The 19,659-nt window shown below is 38.7% G+C and overlaps 4 protein-coding genes across 4 annotated transcripts; 3 read left to right on the forward strand and 1 right to left on the reverse strand.

Annotated features, from left to right (window-relative positions):
- Positions 1 to 379: 379 nt before the first annotated feature.
- LOC131794199 (histamine H2 receptor-like) lies at positions 380 to 1,303 on the forward strand. The gene has a single exon (XM_059111719.2). The coding sequence runs from the start codon at positions 380 to 382 to the stop codon at positions 1,301 to 1,303; it is 924 nt and encodes a 307-aa protein (XP_058967702.2).
- Positions 1,304 to 2,591: 1,288 nt separating this feature from the next.
- LOC131794369 (melanocyte-stimulating hormone receptor-like) lies at positions 2,592 to 3,919 on the forward strand. The gene has a single exon (XM_059111897.2). It carries the CDS (start codon positions 2,592 to 2,594, stop codon positions 3,492 to 3,494), a length of 903 nt encoding a protein of 300 aa, XP_058967880.2. The 3' UTR covers positions 3,495 to 3,919.
- A 4,859-nt stretch (positions 3,920 to 8,778) lies between these two features.
- LOC136279838 (uncharacterized) lies at positions 8,779 to 11,248 on the reverse strand. Its single transcript, XM_066164169.1, has 4 exons — positions 11,113 to 11,248; positions 10,709 to 10,802; positions 9,392 to 9,448; positions 8,779 to 9,059 (listed from the first exon to the last, which is right to left on the reverse strand). The coding sequence occupies exons 2-4, from the start codon at positions 10,733 to 10,735 to the stop codon at positions 8,784 to 8,786; spliced, it is 360 nt and encodes a 119-aa protein (XP_066020266.1). The 5' UTR covers positions 10,736 to 10,802; positions 11,113 to 11,248; the 3' UTR covers positions 8,779 to 8,783.
- A 3,284-nt stretch (positions 11,249 to 14,532) lies between these two features.
- LOC136279630 (adenosine receptor A3-like) lies at positions 14,533 to 15,998 on the forward strand. The gene is made up of 2 exons (XM_066163571.1): positions 14,533 to 15,192; positions 15,895 to 15,998. Exons 1-2 carry the CDS (start codon positions 14,533 to 14,535, stop codon positions 15,994 to 15,996), a joined length of 762 nt encoding a protein of 253 aa, XP_066019668.1. The 3' UTR covers positions 15,997 to 15,998.
- Positions 15,999 to 19,659: the final 3,661 nt, after the last annotated feature.

Here is a 19,659-nt window from a genome sequence, read left to right on the forward strand (position 1 = left end):
TAACGCAGGAAATGTAAAGTTAACCGAAAAATTGTTTGCTTTCCACGGTATTGGCTGACATTCAGTCGTTCTCATTTCATACACGAAAATACATTGAAAAAAAGCTCAGTTGTTCTCTTTTTGATGAAGCGCTAGGTCTGTCCAATTTCAACTGCCAGAATTGTTTCCGTGCCGAAGAAAAGTTGACATTTTCAAGAAGTATTTGTTCCTTAGTGATGTTTTTACCATTTACAAAAACAAATATTTTGTCGTCACTTTCTGAGTTGTATAACTACTAATTGCAAGACGTGTGTTATAAATTATGTATTTCTATCAGTATATAGCTTCATATTTTTCTTGTGAAGTCCCAGCTTGTATCAGTGTCACGTTCGCCCTCGTCATGAACAAAACGTATTCAAATTGTTTCTTTTTGGATATTAACTTGGAAAAAAGTAAAGAAACCATAACTGCAAGTATCCTCACTTGTATTTTTAACGCGGTGTTTTCATTAATCACATCTACAGGGAATTTTATCATTCTTCGTGTCATCTGGAAAACTCAGGAGCTTCATTCGCCGTCCTTTATGCTTTTGCTTTGTCTTTCTGCCTCCGATCTCCTGGTCGGACTGATTTGTCAGCCGTTTTATGTGGCTTATCAGATCGCAGAGCTTTCAGATAACTACGGGGCTTACTGCATCCTGAGAATGACTCAAAATATATCTAGCTGGACAACGGCTGGTGTATCTTTGCTGATTTTGAGCTGTGTCTCCGTTGATCGACTTCTTGCTTTGACTCTTCATCTAAGATACAGGACAATTGTGACTGTTCACCGTGTGCTTTATGTCGCGTGTTTTCTCTGGACAGGTTGTATAACTGCGGTTTTGTTAAAGGTTTGGATAAGAAATTGGATCATCATTCCTTTAGTGGTGTTACTGATTTCATTTCTGGTTACAGCTGCAAGCACGTTCCAGATAGTACGAATTGTTCGCAAGCACCAGCGACAGATAAAACAGCAGCAACGAAACATCCAAATGAACACAGTGAATGCACTCAAATGTAGAAGATCTGCCGTGACTGCACTCTCTATATATGGCTTGTTTCTGTTTTTCTATGTTCCATTTTGCTCGACCTTGTTCGCAGAGGCACTATTTGGGTACACCTTAAAGGTGAAGATTGCCTATGACTACACTACAACTGCTGTATTTGTTAACTCCAGTTTGAATCCGTTTCTTTACTGCTGGAGAATTAAGGAGATACGCCATGCTGTTAAAACTGCTCTCAAGGGAAACTCGGGAAAATATCAGGGGGAATTGCCGTCAAAGTAATTTTAATTTTTCTTATTTTTCTCCTTCTTTCTTTCTTTTTTTTTTCTGTAAGGAAGCAAAAGCCGTTTATAAAAGATCACATTGTTTCCTAACTTTTTCAAAAATAAACGTGCCGGTTGTCAGATATTTTGATTAGGCGCAAACTCACTTCCACTGACTTCGCTGATTATCAAGATTTGACTTTACCGAACAATAATCCACTTGCGCATGTCCGACATTTAATGCTGTTTTTGTTGCTGCGTCATTCCTAAGAGGGAACTCGTGTCATGGCCATCCTATGAGTTTCACCCACATAACTAACTTTGACAGGAACATCTCACACGGAAAAAGTTATGTTCACGTTCGAAGTAACGCGCAGCAATCATCATGATTCTTAATAACGTGTCGCTGAGAAGCTGCTATTGACGTATTTAATTAAGTAGAAACCGAGCGACAAAAATACAAAAAATTTGTCCCAAAGCTGGAAGCTATTATTGGGTAAAAACGAAGTTGTCATATTTAAAAATCAACAGTCATGGTGATGTGTTTGCCTTCATGACGTAAAGTTTGCTGAAGAAGACTGATGAAAACCCTTTCGACTATGGTCTCTAAACAAGACCAGCGAGGGTTCATATCGAATTACTATTCATCGCAATTTTGTATTTAAATTTAGAATACTACTAGTCATTCATAATTTTCACCTAACTCAATTGCCAAAGATAATAATCTCAACTATTCTATAATTTGTCTCCTAGGGTCTGTTGTCACTAATAGAATAGGTTTTGTTTTCGTCGGTAGACATTCATAGCCATTTTCGTGATATGAATAATTTCATCCATTCTGAATAAGCATTAACATAACGTTCGCAAAGTTTTCCTGCTCTATGATTAAATTTTTTTAAGTGGGTGTTTTTGAAAGAGCGTTCCCTTCACTGTTAATAACAGCAATTGTTAGTTTCCGGCTCACAATGTCAAAAATAAAGTGTCCATATCTCTTACCTCTTAGAGTTCTAAATAAATTGGGAATGAATTAATAATTTCATTAATGAGAAAGGTTAGTAAATTTTCTAATTGCACGTCCCTGAATTGTTCCAATTTGAACGGCGATGATTTTCAATTTTCAGTTCCCACCGTGTCATTTTGAATGTATTCTTATTAAGCAAACTAAACTGTCAAATGCATTTATTCAGGTGTCCTACTGTTGAATGAAGCGCGTACTTATGAAAATTGAAAATTAGATTCGATTGGTTTGATGTTTCCGTTCAGCATGTTCCAAATCTCATCACTGAGTTCTATTTTTTATCTTCAACATGAACGGAACCAATCTACGATGTTCCATTTTGGACTTAAACTTGGAACAAACTAGAGATACCTTTATTGCGAGTATTTTTACATGTATTTTTAATGCAGTGTTTTCCCTACTAACATCTACAGGAAATACAATCATTCTTAATGTCATTTGGAAGACTCCAGAACTTCATTCGCCGTCCTTTATGCTTTTGCTTTGTCTCACTGCCTCCGATCTATTGGTCGGACTGATTTGTCAGCCGTTGTTCGTGGCTTATCAGATCGCAGAACTTTTGCATAACTTCAGAGCTTATTGCATCCTGAGAATGACTCAAAACATATCTGGTTGGATAACAGTTGGGGTGTCTTTGTTCACTTTGAGCGCTGTCTCCATTGATCGACTTCTTGCTTTGACCTTACATTTACGGTACAGTTCAATTGTGACCGGTTCTCGGGTACTGAAAGTCGCTATCTTTTTGTGGATTGGAAACGTAACTGTTGTCATCTTAAGATTTTGGATAAAAAAATGGATTTTTTTTCCCTTGGTCGCAATACTTCTTTCGTTTCTGGTTACAGCAGTAAGTTCCTTGAAAATTTTTTGGATCGTTCGCAAACACCAGCGTCAGATAAAACAGCAACAGGAGAGTGCCCAACTCTCCACGGTAAACATGCTCAAATGTAGAAAATCTGCTGTAACTGTAGTATGCGTTTATGGTTTATTCCTGCTTTTCTATTTTCCATTTTGTGTGACAATGTTCTTGGAGACACTTTTTGGATACACGTTAAAGGTAAAGATTGCTTATGACTACGCAACAACTATCGTGTTCGTGAACTCCTGTTTGAATCCACTGGTTTACTGTTGGAGAATTAAGGAGATACGCCATGCTGTTAGAAATACACTGAGAAGATCTATAGGAGAGCAATAAAACTAGTTATTACAGGATCATGTGGTTTTATCAACTGAGACGTCAGCTCTCGAATCTCTTTTCAGCGGCCAATTCAAGTTTTTATCGTTGTCGTTATTGGCAGGGATGATGGTTCTCATTAGGTCAGCTCCGACCATTTATACCACGTTTATTATAAAGTGCGACAAGTGTTATCGAAGAGTGTGACAAGTGTTATCAAAGAGTGTGACAAGTGTCATCACAAAGCGTGACAAGTGTTATCACAAAGTGCGACAATTTTATTACAACGGGAAAAGCAAGAGAATACTCAATACATTCACTTGGTGGAAAGGTGTTAGAAAATGCTACGATTATATCAAAGTACACCAGAACAGTCTCTCCATCGCGATGGAGTATTTATGTTCTAACAATAAGCCAAATGCACTGTGCAGAAATAAAGAAACAGAGTCAAATATTGACTCAGCGGAATACTTTAAATTCAATGCCTTTTCATCTTCTTGACCATAAAAGACTGAGGGCTCTTACATTCTAAAATTTTTGCAACGTTGCAAGTGAAACGTCACACAAAAGAGGAAATCCTAAACATGCGCAATACTTTCTTTAGCAACAGAATGTCTTCAGCAACAGAACAAATTTAGAACAGAATTCGAAAGCATGGTAGAAAACAAAAGTAAACAAATGTTTGTCGAACTTTTAAGCCTCCGCGGCCATGTGCATTAGTTTATAAATGAAGTTGAGTTGCCAGTAATCGGATCCTTGCGTTTGCGCACAGATTTCTGGGATCGCCATGGGGCAAACATTGTTACTCGCTAGAAAGGAATGTATGGCGAAAGGTTATTTGGACGTTCAAAAAAGAGATTTTGCCGAGAGATTACGGATTTTTCGCTGCAGTTTTGTCATTAATGGATAAAGATAATGTTGATACGAGGGAAGTACAAGTTTTTGTTCGAATTACCACGAAATATATTATGAAAAATACTGAAAAACTTCTTTCCTTGCGTAAGGTCTATTGTGAATCGTCATTGCGCAATGGTCTCGAAATATTACAAAATTAGCCATAAATCGCCAGGAAATAACTCATTTAAGTCTTTCAGTTGTATTTATATAGGTACAGTCTGTTTTCGCACTTTTTAACGTATTTAATAAACAAATTACGACGTTTGAAAATATAACTCCTCAAAGGAGAGAAGTCGTCGTCAGCGGAGATGGATATTATTTTTATCGAGCTGTTGCTCTTTGAAAGGATAAAATAAGCGACCTAGGACATCCCTAGGTCAAGCGATAGTTTGTGTGAAAAAAACCCGGAAGTCTTTGAGCTGCAACTTTTCTTCTCGAACTCCTTGAAGGATCTTGTCAGGAAAGAAAGATCACGGGAACTTAGGGAGAGACTAATCGGTAGATTTTACTACATATTTCATGGTTTTTCACACAAACTTACACTTCCCTTGTATCAGCATTACCCAAATTCATTTCTAATAAAAGAGCGGTGAAAAAGCGATAATCTCTCTAAACTCTTTTTTTTTGGACGTCGGAACAACCTTTTGCTATACATTTCCTTCAAGCGAGTTGCAATGTTTTCCCCGTGGGGATCCCAGATTCCTGTGCGCAAACACAAAAATCCGATTACTGGCAACTCATACATTGTGACTAAAATGTGACGCCTGAAAATGCGCATGGTCTTGGGCCTAGTCTGTGGGCCCTACTTTTCGAGGCCCCTTACCCATTGAGCTCCCGGGGTGCATCGACGTCACTCCAAGAGCTCCCCACGGTGCGCTAACATTGATTTTTTTTTCATTTATTGTAATTTGTGATAATCGTCATTAGCTTAAATTAACATTTTGCCGGCACGTATCGGAGGACTAGGGGTTAGTGCGAGGTGCACGGAGAGTATTGGGATTGCAGTTTGTAATTTGAGGTCTTCATTAGAGCGAGGCATTCTACGGTCAGTCTCCACTGTGTTAAGTTGCTAGCTTTCGTTTAACTTTATTTAGTTATTTTATCTTTTTTCCTAAAATTCTGTCAGGTTCACATCAGATTTTACACAGAACTGTACTCACACACATCTTTAATTAACTGTTATCTAGTTGTGTATATCATGTTATTCATTGCACGCTATAAAACCCCGAGGGTGGCACCACTGCCTTGGTTGGGGGTTTCCACCTGCTGGTTTTTTAGGGGTTTTCTTGTCCGGCTTTGGCGCATTCAGTTTCCTTCAATTGTAATTATAGTAAACCCTTGTAAACATATTTGTGTTAAATAAACGGTGCAGTGGCTTGGCTGGCCAACACACCCAGATATCAACACTTTGTGTGCCCGGTTGAGTAGTGGAGGCAAATCTTTGTTTTTTTTTTTACTCGAGTGACGGACTTCGCCGAAAAGGAGGGACTGCTCGTTAGTCTAGTTCTTTTCAGTAGCTTATAATTGCTTTGTTGCTTTGTGAGGAGATTTAGGCTAAGGGAGGCATTTAAATCATAATCGGTAATTTTTTTAATGCGCGCTCTAATTTATGCCTCTGTTTTACGTTCTTGTCCGTTCCATGCTCTTTGTCTGAGGTAATTAGGCTTAATGGCGGACCGAAGGCATTTTCGAGTGATCTATCTGTAGATCGTATGAGTTTTGTTGTGTTCCACTCTTCGTACGATTTGATTTGTACACCTGTCGGATTTCTTGTGTCGTACTTTGTAATACCTGTCCCACTTTATAACAACACTTGAAGCGTTTCGTAATAAACTTGATATAGAAATTCGGAAGACAAGTAAACTAAATGATAGCTGTCCTTCCTGTCAATAATGATGATAACAATAACAATATTGATAATAATAACAATAGATGTGTTGCCAATGATGGGAATTAAAATGATGATAATGATAGTTTAAGATCCACGTTTGTTCTTGAATACGTCTAGGAGTCACGTGACCAGACTCCAGCGGTCACGTTCGCCGTTTGCCGTCCACGTTTGAACTTAGTTGAACTCCCTTGACACTTTTTGTCTATCTGTTCAAAAGTTCTGGCGCATGTTCCATAAATTTATGTGAAGTGAAGTCTTTTGTTTATAACCATTCCTCTGGAACGCTATAGTAAACCAATTTTTCGGCCAGATTTTGTGTTTGAAAGAAAGGACTTCCATCCTTTGTGTAATTCAAGATGACTGTGCACATGTTGATTTTTTTTCAGGTGAAATCCGACGTCGATCTAAAAAGCTGAAAGTCTTGAAACTTCTAACCTCTAACCACAAACCGCTGACCGCAGTTTGACGTTTGCGGTGAACAGTCCAAATGTGGATCTAAAACTCTTTTATCAACTGCATATATACGAATTACTTAAAGTCTGTAATATAGTATCCATAATGACGAATATAGATGTCTTGAAGGTGGAAGTTGATTGGATACATATCTTGCAGTCCCGAGGTCGTCTACATGGATGAAGTTTATGACTGTAATTTACCCGGCAGATTATGACACTGGAAAACCGCAGCTGGTGTCTTTGTTGTGAGAAAAATTATTATTACGTGCCGCACTCACTAACATCACTATCCGTAGTCATCATTTTGCATCATCATTGTTGTCATCATCAATATCATGATTATTGACAGGAATGACAGCTATCATTGAGTCTAATTGTCCTCCGAATATCAATATCAAGTTGGTTATAAAGTGCGACAGAACTTATGCCTGCATGTAGGAGTAATTTGTTGTGGCTATGGCAAAGCCACGTAAGACGTCGAAATGAGTCAGTGAGGCGAAGTAACAATAGAATGCCGAACTTCACACGATTTTGACCCGATGTTAATAGTCGCTCGTTTCGTATTATCTTCGTACTTCGACATTTGCATTGGGCGCGTCATACACTAACTGGAGAAGAATGTCTTTTGAAGCAAATTATTATGTGTATGACGAGACCCAAGATATAATTTTTCAGGTCTTGCCGTAGCACTTCAGAAGACGATACACATCTCACCCTTACTTCACGATGGCCTCTTGCCGGCGGGTGATTGGAAAAAAAACTTTTCCCTGTAGAAATATCTTAATTGCTAGGTGTGATCGGTGCATCATGAAAAATTAGAAGGAAACTTTTTTCTTTGAAGCGAGAACATTTGCCGTTTGAAGCAAGGAATTATGCCTAGCAGATCCGAGAATATTATTATTTCAGTTTTCGCCGTGAAAATATACAAAATGCGATAACTGATCTGGAAATAATTTCACGGTAGCGTTTCGCCAACGCGCAATTTAAACCAAACTATTCCTTACAAATATATCTCAAAAGGTGTCTGCAAATCATGGAAACTTTCAGGGAATTCCTTTTTTTGTAAACGTTCGAATAAGTTTTGTTTCTTGACGGATGAAACTTATGACCTTATAAATGCGGTTATTTAAATAATTTAAACTTCCCCAAATTGCATAAATTTTACGTCGTAAGCATTTCCTACTTCTAGTTAAGCCTGTGACCAAACGCTAGCCACCTTCATACAATCTCGAAAAAAAAATGCCTCTATTCAAAATGTTTCTCATGATTACTACAGAGGAGTTCTTTCGAACTTCTTGAGAGAGGTATATGCTTGTTAGGAATCTCAATCGATTTCATAATTGGACTGCCCAGCACAGTAGCGCCTTTTTATAAGTTCTTAGCCAACGAATTGCATTGAATTTCTAAAAAGGAGGCTTATGTTGCCAATACTACTAAATTATCTATGACTTTATCATGGAGTATTTCCTATTCCGCATTCTTTTCTTTTCCAAAAAAAAACTATGGAAGACCAAACTTACTCAAGTGGCTATTTTCTACCGTGGCAGGTCTCATCGGGAAAAGAATTTGAGAGGCATATACTCGTGATTTTTTAGAAGTTTGCGTACGCTCCACTGTGATTCGCCCCTAAAATGGCCGGACAAGGCTTGAATATCTCCAGTAAACTTTGTCAGTTTAAGCAACGTCAGTGACGGTGTCGGACACAGGTACCTCTATCTGATTGCGGAGGTGAAAGCTATCTTGTTTTATTCTAGTTGTCTATTGCGTAACGAGAAATAGAGTCAAGAGCGGAGTCGAGAGGCTGTAACATTCTCTCTGTGAGGTGTAGTGCAGGAAATTTTAGCTTGAAACATTTTATTTCTTATGGCTGCTAGCGGAGGTTAATCCTGGCGGCTAGTTCAAAGCTGCGATCAAAGGAGTAAACATGATTAGGCATCATTCTACGAGTTGTCCTGATCTCTTTTAATTACATACACCTGAAGCAGAAGTCCCATTACAACAAAAAACCTTTTTTCGCATTAAAAAAAAAAATACAAGCTACCAACTTCTCTCCGCGGACATCTTGAGTTAATTTTCCTTTATTTCATTTGCAAAGATCTGACTAATTTTTTGAGTTGAGTCATTAAATCTGCACGATGGGAAATCGATTCTAGCGTCTTTCTTCCGTAGCTTCAGGACAAGAATCACATCGAAGCCAGGGATGTCGTAGTTTGTTGTTGATTCACCGGGATTCAAGGATCGAGTCCCATCCTTATCAATTATCATCACGGTATACTTGGTATCGTTCATGAACATGCAGAATTTCGGTTCGTCCATGGGTTCGTATTCCTCACGACAAGCCATCTGTCAGAACACAAACAAACTTAGAACACCTCTACGTGGACCGGAAGAGCCGTCCTTAATACCGAAATTATACGTTCCTTATAAAGCCAAACGCCTCCACAGGTAATATCCTGTTCCAGGCTATAGATCATCGAACTACTCGAGCTACATTACAGCGAATGACGCTAAGCGCTTTTCGAGAAAAATGGCAGCGAAAGTCTGATCTTCGTGCCCATTTTTCCATCCCACTTTTTCACTAAGCTATAACCACTTACCGGCAAAAAGCCGGTTGGCGTAAACAAGTAAAATATCAATTTTAGGAATGAAATGATACCCTCCTCCCTTCCACGTACCTCACATACTATCACTGGTTCGAAGTCACGACCCGATTGCAAATCACCGTCCATAATCTGTAAAAAAACAAAATTAACTGTTACATTCTTTTCATAGCCGGTCTTGGTGCCAAGACGGTTCGTTTCCTTCTGCAACAATGTTGATCGAAAATTTGAATACTACTTATTGTTTTAATTAATTCAAAGTGACCGATTTCAAGAAGACGCCAACTCGCTTTGAGCAAAATTTTGCGCACACTCTCAATTTCGCATCATCAAAACTAAAAGGATAAGTAAAACTTCAGAATCTAGGCTTTCATTTGATATAAGTTTCATTAGGTTTGATTACGAATTGTGTTTGTGAGGACAAAACTTGTCGTTAGTACCTATAGACGGCCGAACCTCACGATATCACGAAAAAGATTTATCAACAGTAAAAGAACTATTTAATGAAAAAAAAAGCGTCGTACAAGAGCGAAGTTAGACAAAACTTATTACGCAAGAAAGCTGTTAAATTTCTATTTGCTAATCACACAAAACAGACGCTAAATCGACGTCATAAATTACTGTACTGTCACGTCCACATTCTTTGTGCGGCTTTCAACAAAGAAAGGACGCTAAATCCGTTTCTGTAAACTTCGCAAAATACTGCTACTTCTACGCCTTTATTTGATTTAAGTTTCATACGATTTCATAAACATCGACGAAAATCACCAAGCGAATATCACTCGGCGAAAATCACTCTGGGTTCGCTCTACGCAAACTTATCACAATCTTCTTCAATACACTACTTCATCTTAGCTTTCAATTAATGCAAGTTTCATACGACAGGCTACACATAACGAAAAAGTCAATCGCCACCGAAGGCGATTTGACTTTCAGTGGTGGCGAGTTTGTTGTGGTGGCAAATTGACCGGATACCGTTAAAAAAATCGTTGAAAAAAAGTTTTGATCGCTGTCAGCGCGCTGCGAACTATGAGAGTAAGAGACTCCCAAAGTTCCGCACTGCAGGGTGCGCGAACATCAATTTTTTTGTATTTCACAGGCTTGTTCATTACTCGCCCGACGGAATTCGCGTGAAAGGAGAGACTGTTTCCCTTTAGAGTTCGAGTCAGCGAAGTTCTACAACATGTTTCTCCGCGGTTTAGCCCGATGAGAATGTCGGGCGTGAGTGAAAATTCTTTTTAATCTTGGTCTCGATTTGGTTGTTCTTATCAAGTTATTTACATCGGGGTCAATTTCAACGCCGATGCTCTTGAAATATATGCGCGTACATGGTGGTGTTGTAGTAAAGGGTGAAGACAACATACCCGCAACAAAATTTGTTAAATATCTTACCAGTCCTTCAGTCTCTTCAGCGTGCATCTACTGACAATAATCTTGCGATTGTGGGACAAGTGCAAGCCTCACTGGAAATTAAAACTTGACTAACCTGTAATAAAAAACAATATTTACCAACCGCAAATTAACAATTGGTTCATTTATCAGCGTGTGTTCATCGAGATATGAAGCAGGCGGGAAGTTTGGAGAGCACGAAAGATGCGTTCTTGAGTGCTCTCCAAACTTCCCGCGTGCTTCATATCTCAATGAACACACAGCTGACGTATGAACCAATTGTTTTAGAACATTTCCAAGCCGATGGAAATTTTTTTTCTCGAGGGATTTGTTTGCTGACGCCATGAGCGTGCACAACAGGAATATGAAGCACGCTCGCGCAATTGAATTTGATTACACAAATTTACTAGCTATGTTATAAAGTAGCTTCATGACACTCAAGCTACCGGTGAACCTGTTTGTGACTCGATCTCATCACAATTAAAGTTTCACACAGCGGAAACAACGATTTTGGCAAACTTCAACATTCACTGTAGATCGAACGATTTTGCACGATTTGATTCAAATATTTTGTGGCGGCTATAATATGTGTCTTTGTGATTAACTCCGGAAATGCGTCAAATATTGCAAAGCCAAGAACTGGTTATTGTGTAACACTCCAAAGTAACTTTTTGTGTTCTTTTGATTTACCCCGGAAATGCGTCAAATATTGCAAAGCCAAGAACTGGTTATTGTGTAACACTCCAAAGTAACTTTTTGTGTTCTTTTGATTTACCCCGGAAATGCGTCAAATATTGCAAAGCCAAGAACTGGTTATTGTGTAACACTCCAAAGTAACTTTTTGTGTTCTTGTGATTTACCCCGGAGATGCGTCAAATATTGCAAAGCTAAGAACTGGTTATTGTGTAACACTCCAAAGTACCTTTTGTGTTCTTGTGATTTACCCCGGAAATGCGTCAAACATTGATAAGCTACCCCTGGGGCAAGCATGCTTGGTTACCCTGCTCTAGTTCCTGTAGAAAAGATGAAGTAGTCATATTTTCTATCCGTGACTTGTTTCTTTGTTAATTTTTTCGAGGGGGGGGGGGTTGGGGAATGGGGTTAGCTCACATTCTTCTTAACGAAGTTCTATGTGGGGCAGCAAGCACAGTTCTGTAAGATAATCGATAAAATCTCCTGCAGATTTGCAGGTTGTGTATTCAATATTTTAAGTTGCATGAGGTAACTCGGCGGTTGACCCGTTTTCGTGCATTTTTTCATGAGTGATCTTTAGCGTTGTTATCCTCGAGTCACCAGGCGTAACCTATAAAAAAATGGACAGGAGATCAATGTTTGCTTGTGCTTATGCAGGACATGCCTACATGTGACCTTATTTTGTACAGGTGAAAAGGTATTAAAACAATGGAGATCGTCTGTGTTGCTCTCTCGTCGACTTTCAAATAAGTTTTCTCTTCGCTGTATGCATGCGAATAATTTTGAATAATCTAACCAACACAAAAAATGTCCCTTACAACTAACTTATTTATCTAACTATGCTTAGCAAGGTAACTATTGAAAGGGCGCACCTTCTTAAAAACTGAATCTACTGTTTTACATGTAGTACTACCGCTGAGCGACCGATGGAAACTTCATGGGGAAGCATCACGCCATCGTAATAATATTAGGGCGAAGTTTCAGTCACTAATGATGCAAACAACTGAAAACCAAGAAAGAACTTTCTTTTTTTTGTGGCCTCTGCCTCCTATGGGAGGTGTAGCCATATTTGCTTTCGGGATTAGTAAGTAGGTGAGTGAGTGAGTGTAACGATCGAATATTGCGATCTTGACCCAATTTTGACCCGATGTTTCCCGTTGCTGATGATAAACATCTCAAAATAATTTCACAGTGGCATCCACCAATGCATAAAATAAAATCAAAACTTTTTCTTGCAGACATTTCTTAATAGATATGACCTGCTCATTATGGGGGATTGAAGATTTTTTCTTTGAAAAGCAATTTACTGTTTGAATCAACGACTTATGCCCAAATTGAGCCGCTACATTTACCTTGAGTTATTCAACAGAACTGATAGAACCGTGGAACGGTGGATGAGCGGATGGCGGAATATCGTAAGACGCGGAATGACGGAATATCTTAAAACGCGGAATGCCTTTTTGTATGAAAAAAAAAAAAGTCTACAAGAGTAGAACTGCAATAAAATAAGGAAATTATTGATAATAACCAAGTGAAATTAAAATTAGCATAGGTAATCATTGTTAGAGCCCAGACCGGATTTGGGAACTATGAGGCTTTTGAGCAAGCCCCTCTAAACTGTTCTTATGCAAGGAATGATCATTGATTATAAAGTGCGTTCGTGGGGACAAAATTTAGGTTCTGGAATTTTTAGATCTAGACTGATGAACCTTCCGGGAAGATGATGGATTTATGAGAGAAACACTTTTAAATAAGCCACAACAGTCGTTAGGGGAGAAGTGGAAAATACTGCGTACAACGATCAGTTGACTCAAGAGTCTCGCGTGGTTGTACGTGTCTGCTATTTTGTCAAGAGGGGCCCAAGCTCCTTATTATGGAGATTGGAGGTAACTAAGAATTGCTTTAACCCATCGACACCTGAGTGTAACGCGTGCATGTGCAAAAGTTAAATTTTGGAGAATCCGGGAATAGCAAGCACAGTGAGCGGTAAATATTTTTTATTTCTTCTTTTCCCAAAAACAAACTCCAGTTAAAGAAGACCATTTTGATAACTATTTTCAACGAAAAAAGCGATAGATGCATATCAAGTTTTTTTTCAGAACTCAAGATAAAAGATGAAAATCGCTTAATCTTGTACGTGCTTTGTTCCATTTCCTTCGGTTTGTCTAGTTACGTAATAACAGTGTGTGCTGTTTTGATTGACATTTGATTCGGAAAAGTACTTCCCACATGCACATGAAGGTTGAGGAGAGTCTTAAATATAGGAAATCTTGCTCGTTGGGAGGCCTTTGATTTGAGTCTGTGTTTCTGAGTCATCAAGATCTAGACAATCGCCTTGGTAATTTTGTTCTTTTACACATATAGCATTCTAGAAGGTTCCAGGAGCTTGCAGAATTACTATATTCATCATTATAGTATTATGGAATATTTCAGAAACTCCACATCGTTCAATTAAAATGCTTCTTCATTCACATGGGATTACCAAGCTTCCTGGAACTTTCTAGAAACTCTCTATGTTAAGCTTCTCCCATGAAAAAAACTAAAGGGTTTCTCAATTCATTCAACTTCGATATTGTAAAAATCCTTTTAATGGCCCATTTGTTGATCCAATTTTTGTCTAAGGTAAATTGAAGACGAATTGACATGGCTTCATTAATATACTCGGAGACAGCTGCCCGTCTTTCCAGATACTCGCAAGAATATCAATGGTTACTGAGTTTGAACCAGTTTCATTTGTATTTTCAACACAGGTGAATGTGCTGCCTGGAAAATCTCGCAATTTAAAAAATGAGGACATAAGAAAGATTGCCATGCATGCAAAACCGAATGAAAGTTGATTGAATGGGGCGAGTTTTCAAATGAAGATATATTAGAACAAGTATATTTGAAATTTGCGTTTAATATGGCGCCATTGAAAAAGCTCGTTAGCACCAATTGAACCAAACAGTTTAATTGTTTTTTCGCCGCCTAATTTTCTGAAACGGGGAGCTCAAGGCAGGATCAAATATACCTTCTGCATTGCTCATTGGCAAATGAGCCTAAAATTTGATGAATGCTAGAGTTTAATTTTCTGAAGCAGGAGCTATAGAAAAAGCTTAAAACTGGGGTGAATCCTCATAGACTTCTAGTTTGTCATGACTGCGACCAACTTTACGTGCTTTTTCTTTTATACTGGATGGGAACAGGGCGAAAAAGAAACATTTTCAAGTGTTGTCTTATGCGTTTTGTGCGCTCTGCTCGCATTGACTGCGATCTCGGGAAATGGTATTGTCATCTTTGTAATATGGAGCACACGGGAGCTACATTCGCCATCTTTGGTTTTGCTGCTGCTCTTGGCCGCGTCAGATTTTCTTGTCGGATTGGTTGGCCAGCCATTCTTCGTTGCTTTCAAGATTGCGGAGAGCCTCAGATATTTCAGCGCGTATTGTAACTTGCGACTGATTCAGTTTTTTTCTGGGTGGATAACTTCTGGTGTGTCTTTTATTACACTTAGTGCTATCTCTGTCGACAGACTACTCGCTTTAATCCTCCATTTGCGTTACAAAAACATCATCACAGTACGACGTGTGATAATAGCAGTGATCGTTGTTTGGCTGGTTTGCTCCATTGTGACCATATTGAAATTTTGGGTGCAAAACTGGATCATTATCGCAGTTTGTACTAATTTATCGGCTGCTGTAGTAATTGCGTTTTGTACTGGTAAAATTTTTCGAATTGCGCGAAGACACGAGCGGCGCATTAAGGAACAGAACGTTGCAATAACACTTAACCCGTCCTTGGCAGGGAACTTTAACGTACGTAAATGTAAAAAGTCTGCCATGACAGTAATTTATATTTTCGGCTTGATGTTGATGTTATATATTCCTTTCCTTGCCGTTATGGCTGTGGAAATTATCAAAGGAAAAACAAATTTAGTTAAAGTCGCTTACGAGTGGGCTTCGTTGATCGTTTTCATAAACTCGTCCGTCAATCCCGTTATCTACTGCTGGAGAATGAAACAAATACGAAACGGCATTAAAAGGTTTTTCGGGAGATTAATTTGCCCAAGAATTGCATCATCTTGCTGTATTCAGCTTGTTGGTTTGGCGGCCGGTTCTGAAAGATCTTAAAATTTTCGTAAAATTGAAAGTAGTTTCCTTTTGCTTTCCATTTAACTGAGTAAGAGTTAGAGATTTGTCACGTCGAAAACTGCTTATGGCATTTTGGAAATAGTTTCCTATTGGAGAGTATGGATTTACAGCTTATTTACAGCAATATTTCGCAGTTTCCCTGACTTTTTTTCGTACTATACTATGATTAAACAAAAGATGTATGTGCAAAATGAATAAATAAGTGTGTAAATAAATAACTGATAAAAAAAAATATGTGATATTATCGTTGAGATCTGTTTTGCATTGATACTCAAAATTACTTTCGGTTTCTTTGCTACCCTCTCAGTTGAGCAATTGGAGCTCATAACAGATCATTCTTTATTATTACTTTTTCTCTACTTTCAGAACATCGATCGTCACAGATATCGTTGGCACATTAGCACATCTGGGAAGTCAAGGAAAAGCCATTACTTCCCCACAACAAAATGGCACAGTTATCTTTTATAGACTAGAGGTCCATTCGGGTTACCAGCAGCATGCCAGAAATCAGGCCCTGTTTGTTCGATGGGCGAATAACTCTATCCAACGGATAAATCGCTATCCAGCGGATAAGTGTTTCACAAAACATACTGTGCTATTTAACGGATAGGGATTTATCCAGTGCATAGCGTTATCCACCCTTCGGGGCCAGGATGAAAATAAAAAACGTTGTTTGTTTACAAGAAGACGTCATTCACTACGATTTCAAACTGTCAGTTCGAAGAACTGAGAAATACAGTAAGTATCAGCCTTGATTAGTTTTGTGACTGAATTTTATCGATTCCCCTCTTGTGCTATAACATATCACTAATCAGGCCCCGGTTGTTCGAAGGTCGGGAAACGCTATCTGCAGGATAATATCTATCCGGTGGATAACGCTGTACGGTTTGCCATCACTCATCCGCTGGATAGCGATTCATTATCCTCCGGATAGCATTCTGCGCCCTTTATACCACTGGAGCCAGATCTTTATATATTTGGAAATTTTGTTCTTTGATAAACTTAAAAGAAGCAAGCGGTCTTTGAATTTATTTAATGTTGACATTGCAAAGTTTCAAGTTTTTATCAGGCAGAAAAAAGGGAATAACTACCAAAGACCAACATTCTCAGACATCTGCCCTTATTTGCCCATATACTAATAACAAAAAAATATATTTATCCGTTTTCATGTTGCCTTATCTTTTTCATCTTGCGAAAGCCCCAGAATTCTTCTGGATGTTTAGGAAAGGCTTAATAGGACCTCTGGCAATGAATCAGATATTCAAACAGTCGATTGTAACTGATTAAATTGGACGAAATTTACGGAAAAACATGTCGCTCAAATTTTTATGTGGCATCGACGAAAGCCCGTCTGTGAATATTAATATCTATTGTATTTGCAGGTGCATAGTGAACTGAGGCGCCTAATGTGACTTACATAAGTAGATTTACTTTTTAATTTGTAACATTTCTTTAAGTGGCCAGAAATTTTGATTACCCAAGCATGTAATTTGACTCACAAAAGGCCACTTCAAAAACCTTTCACACTTCGTGCAAAGTGGTACTGAATGGTCAACAAGTCTATATCGGCTGTGAGTAAAACCAACTTGACATGTTTTTCTTTGAATTTAAAGGCAATTTTTACGGGCTAGAAATAACTGGATGTTTCGCATTATATATGTGATTTGTACGCTCTGGTTACATTGATTGCAATATTAGGAGAAGGCATTGTTATGTTAATTACATGGAGCTTCACACGGTGCCCTCTTTCTCTCCAACCGACATCTCGCTGTAATTCTACAATTTTCATTGAATATATTGTAACTCGTGAACGTGCGGTTGGGAATCTCTCTGCGATAGAGGGCCAGACTGCTGACACCTTGAATTCACAAACGGGACTTTGAGCGCTCAATCGCAACTTTATTTAAGTTTTGGGTGCGAAACTGAATGATTATCGGTGTTTTTTGTTCATTAATCGGTAACTAGAACACCTGCGTTTTGCTCAGATAAAGTTTTTCGTATCGCTTGCACGCACGAGCGTCAAATCAACAGACAGAATCATGGAATAAAAAGTAAGTTAGAAAGGAGGGAAGTAGAGTAGATAAAGGTAAAAGCTGATATCATTTTGAATTCAGTTTGGATTCCCAGATTCATTGCAAAGTTTTGAGGTGCACTTGTGTTGCTCTCATGATACAATACTGAAGTTAATGAGTCAATCGTTAAACCAGTAATCTATGAATAATGATAATAGGACTCGATGAAGTCGAATTTGGCCTGTAATCATACGAACGAATAACATCGCCCAGAATTCAGCGACATATCCGGGACTTTCATTGAGACGCTGGCGCTAAATTTAAAAGCTAATTAGAAAATGATTGTCAAACAATAAAGGAAAAGGGCTGAAAATGTCGAGGAAGGCTTACGTTCTCTTCGTTTACGGATAAACTACTTTTCAAATGCTACTTTTACCATATGGCTTTTAAAGAAGAAAGTTCAATTGAATAGTGTATCATTCTCACTTTGTTCTTGCGCTTTCAGAAGAGGTCGCAAATTTGCCTTGAAAATTGACTATGTTAGCATCCTGCTTGTATGAGAAGTCGATCTCAGCGCACTTTCAGGCGTAATTTATCTTCACTCAATTGCTAGATTTCTCTTTTACCATATGGTTATTTTTATTTGACATTCTAGAAAGCGTCATAGAAATTTTCAAGGGATTCCAAACTTTGGAAGTAGTCGCAAAACGCGAATTTCGAAAACGTTTGCTAAGCATCGTAGTGTTCTATCCAAATTTGTCCTTTGGAGACCCCCACGAGAATACAAGTGACCTATTTTAAACTTCCCGCGAGAATATCAAGGTATGCTAAGCTCCGCCTCCGCAAACAATCGCGCACATGCCGCCTAATTAGTATTGAAATTGAGGTGGTAACTAGACAATGCTTAAAAAACTGTAAAAGCTTTTAAGATATGATCGCTGAGATCGCTGCAGAAATATTCAGCTATCGTTACTATCATATGGAAACCACACTCCTATTATTGTCGCAAGATAGACTCTAGTTCTATCTCGACGATCGTCGCACTCACAAGCCGGTTGTCGGAAGCATCGCTCATATTTTTCTCTACCGTTTGAAGCGATTTTAACGAAGTAGATTCTTCATGATACTTTTTTTCTAAATTTTTCTTTTTTCTATTTTCTATTTTCATGATATTAATTTTTATAATTCCGATAACATTTTGACCAACGGGAGTCTGTCAGTCCATATAAGAATTCGCTGCAAACGAATTTGCTAAACGCTTTGTTAAAAAGAGGCTATTGTTAATTATTGCTATTGTTCACTTTATGTCACCTTGGGATTTACTTTACGCATCCAACCGTTTGATTGACAGCAGCTGAAATCTGCAAAGAGACTCATGTATTCCCAAAGCTTTACCTGCTGACCAATCACAACCGACTAGTTCAGGATATGCAAATTATTATGCTGCCCGCTGATTAAATGGGCACTGCAAGTACGTGTCGCGAAAGACAATAGCATTCTGGGCGATGACAAAATCGGACGGCCGCGTAGTGGGTGTCCGATTTAATAAATACGAGTATAATAACAGACAGAATTGGACGACAAGAAGTCCTTTTATCAATTGATCCGGCTCAACTATGACAAAATTTGAGAAATCAAACAGGTGATACGTTTTCATGAAACTGAGCAACAGATAACTTGGCAAAATGCACAACAACAGCGCAGGTACTGTCCACTGACATAGGCATGACGTGTCAACTATCCTATGACACTGTCCAATTACAAGCATGACGCGTACATTGTCCTCTTGGTGTTCAAATAGAACTGGTGATAACTGAGCACGTTCGAGAATTTTGTGATTGTTTTGATTTGTTATGGAACTGTTTGCAGCACCTGAAGAAAACCGCCACTGGACCGGACCTCATACCGTCTGGGTGTGGAGAGACCACGCGGAAATTTTTACACGTTTAATGTGCAGGATCTGGAACTTGTCCCTGGGGTTCAGTACTTGGCCCTCATCATAGAAAAGAGCCCACGTAACCCCCCTCCCCTAGGTTGACGTTCCCAAGGGAAAGACAGACTACAGAGGAATCAACATCACCCATGTAATTGCACGCGCATTTGAGAAGTCTGTGTATAA

This window comes from Pocillopora verrucosa, chromosome 3 (assembly GCF_036669915.1).
Source record: "Pocillopora verrucosa isolate sample1 chromosome 3, ASM3666991v2, whole genome shotgun sequence".
Classification (NCBI taxonomy): Eukaryota; Metazoa; Cnidaria; class Anthozoa; order Scleractinia; family Pocilloporidae; genus Pocillopora; species Pocillopora verrucosa.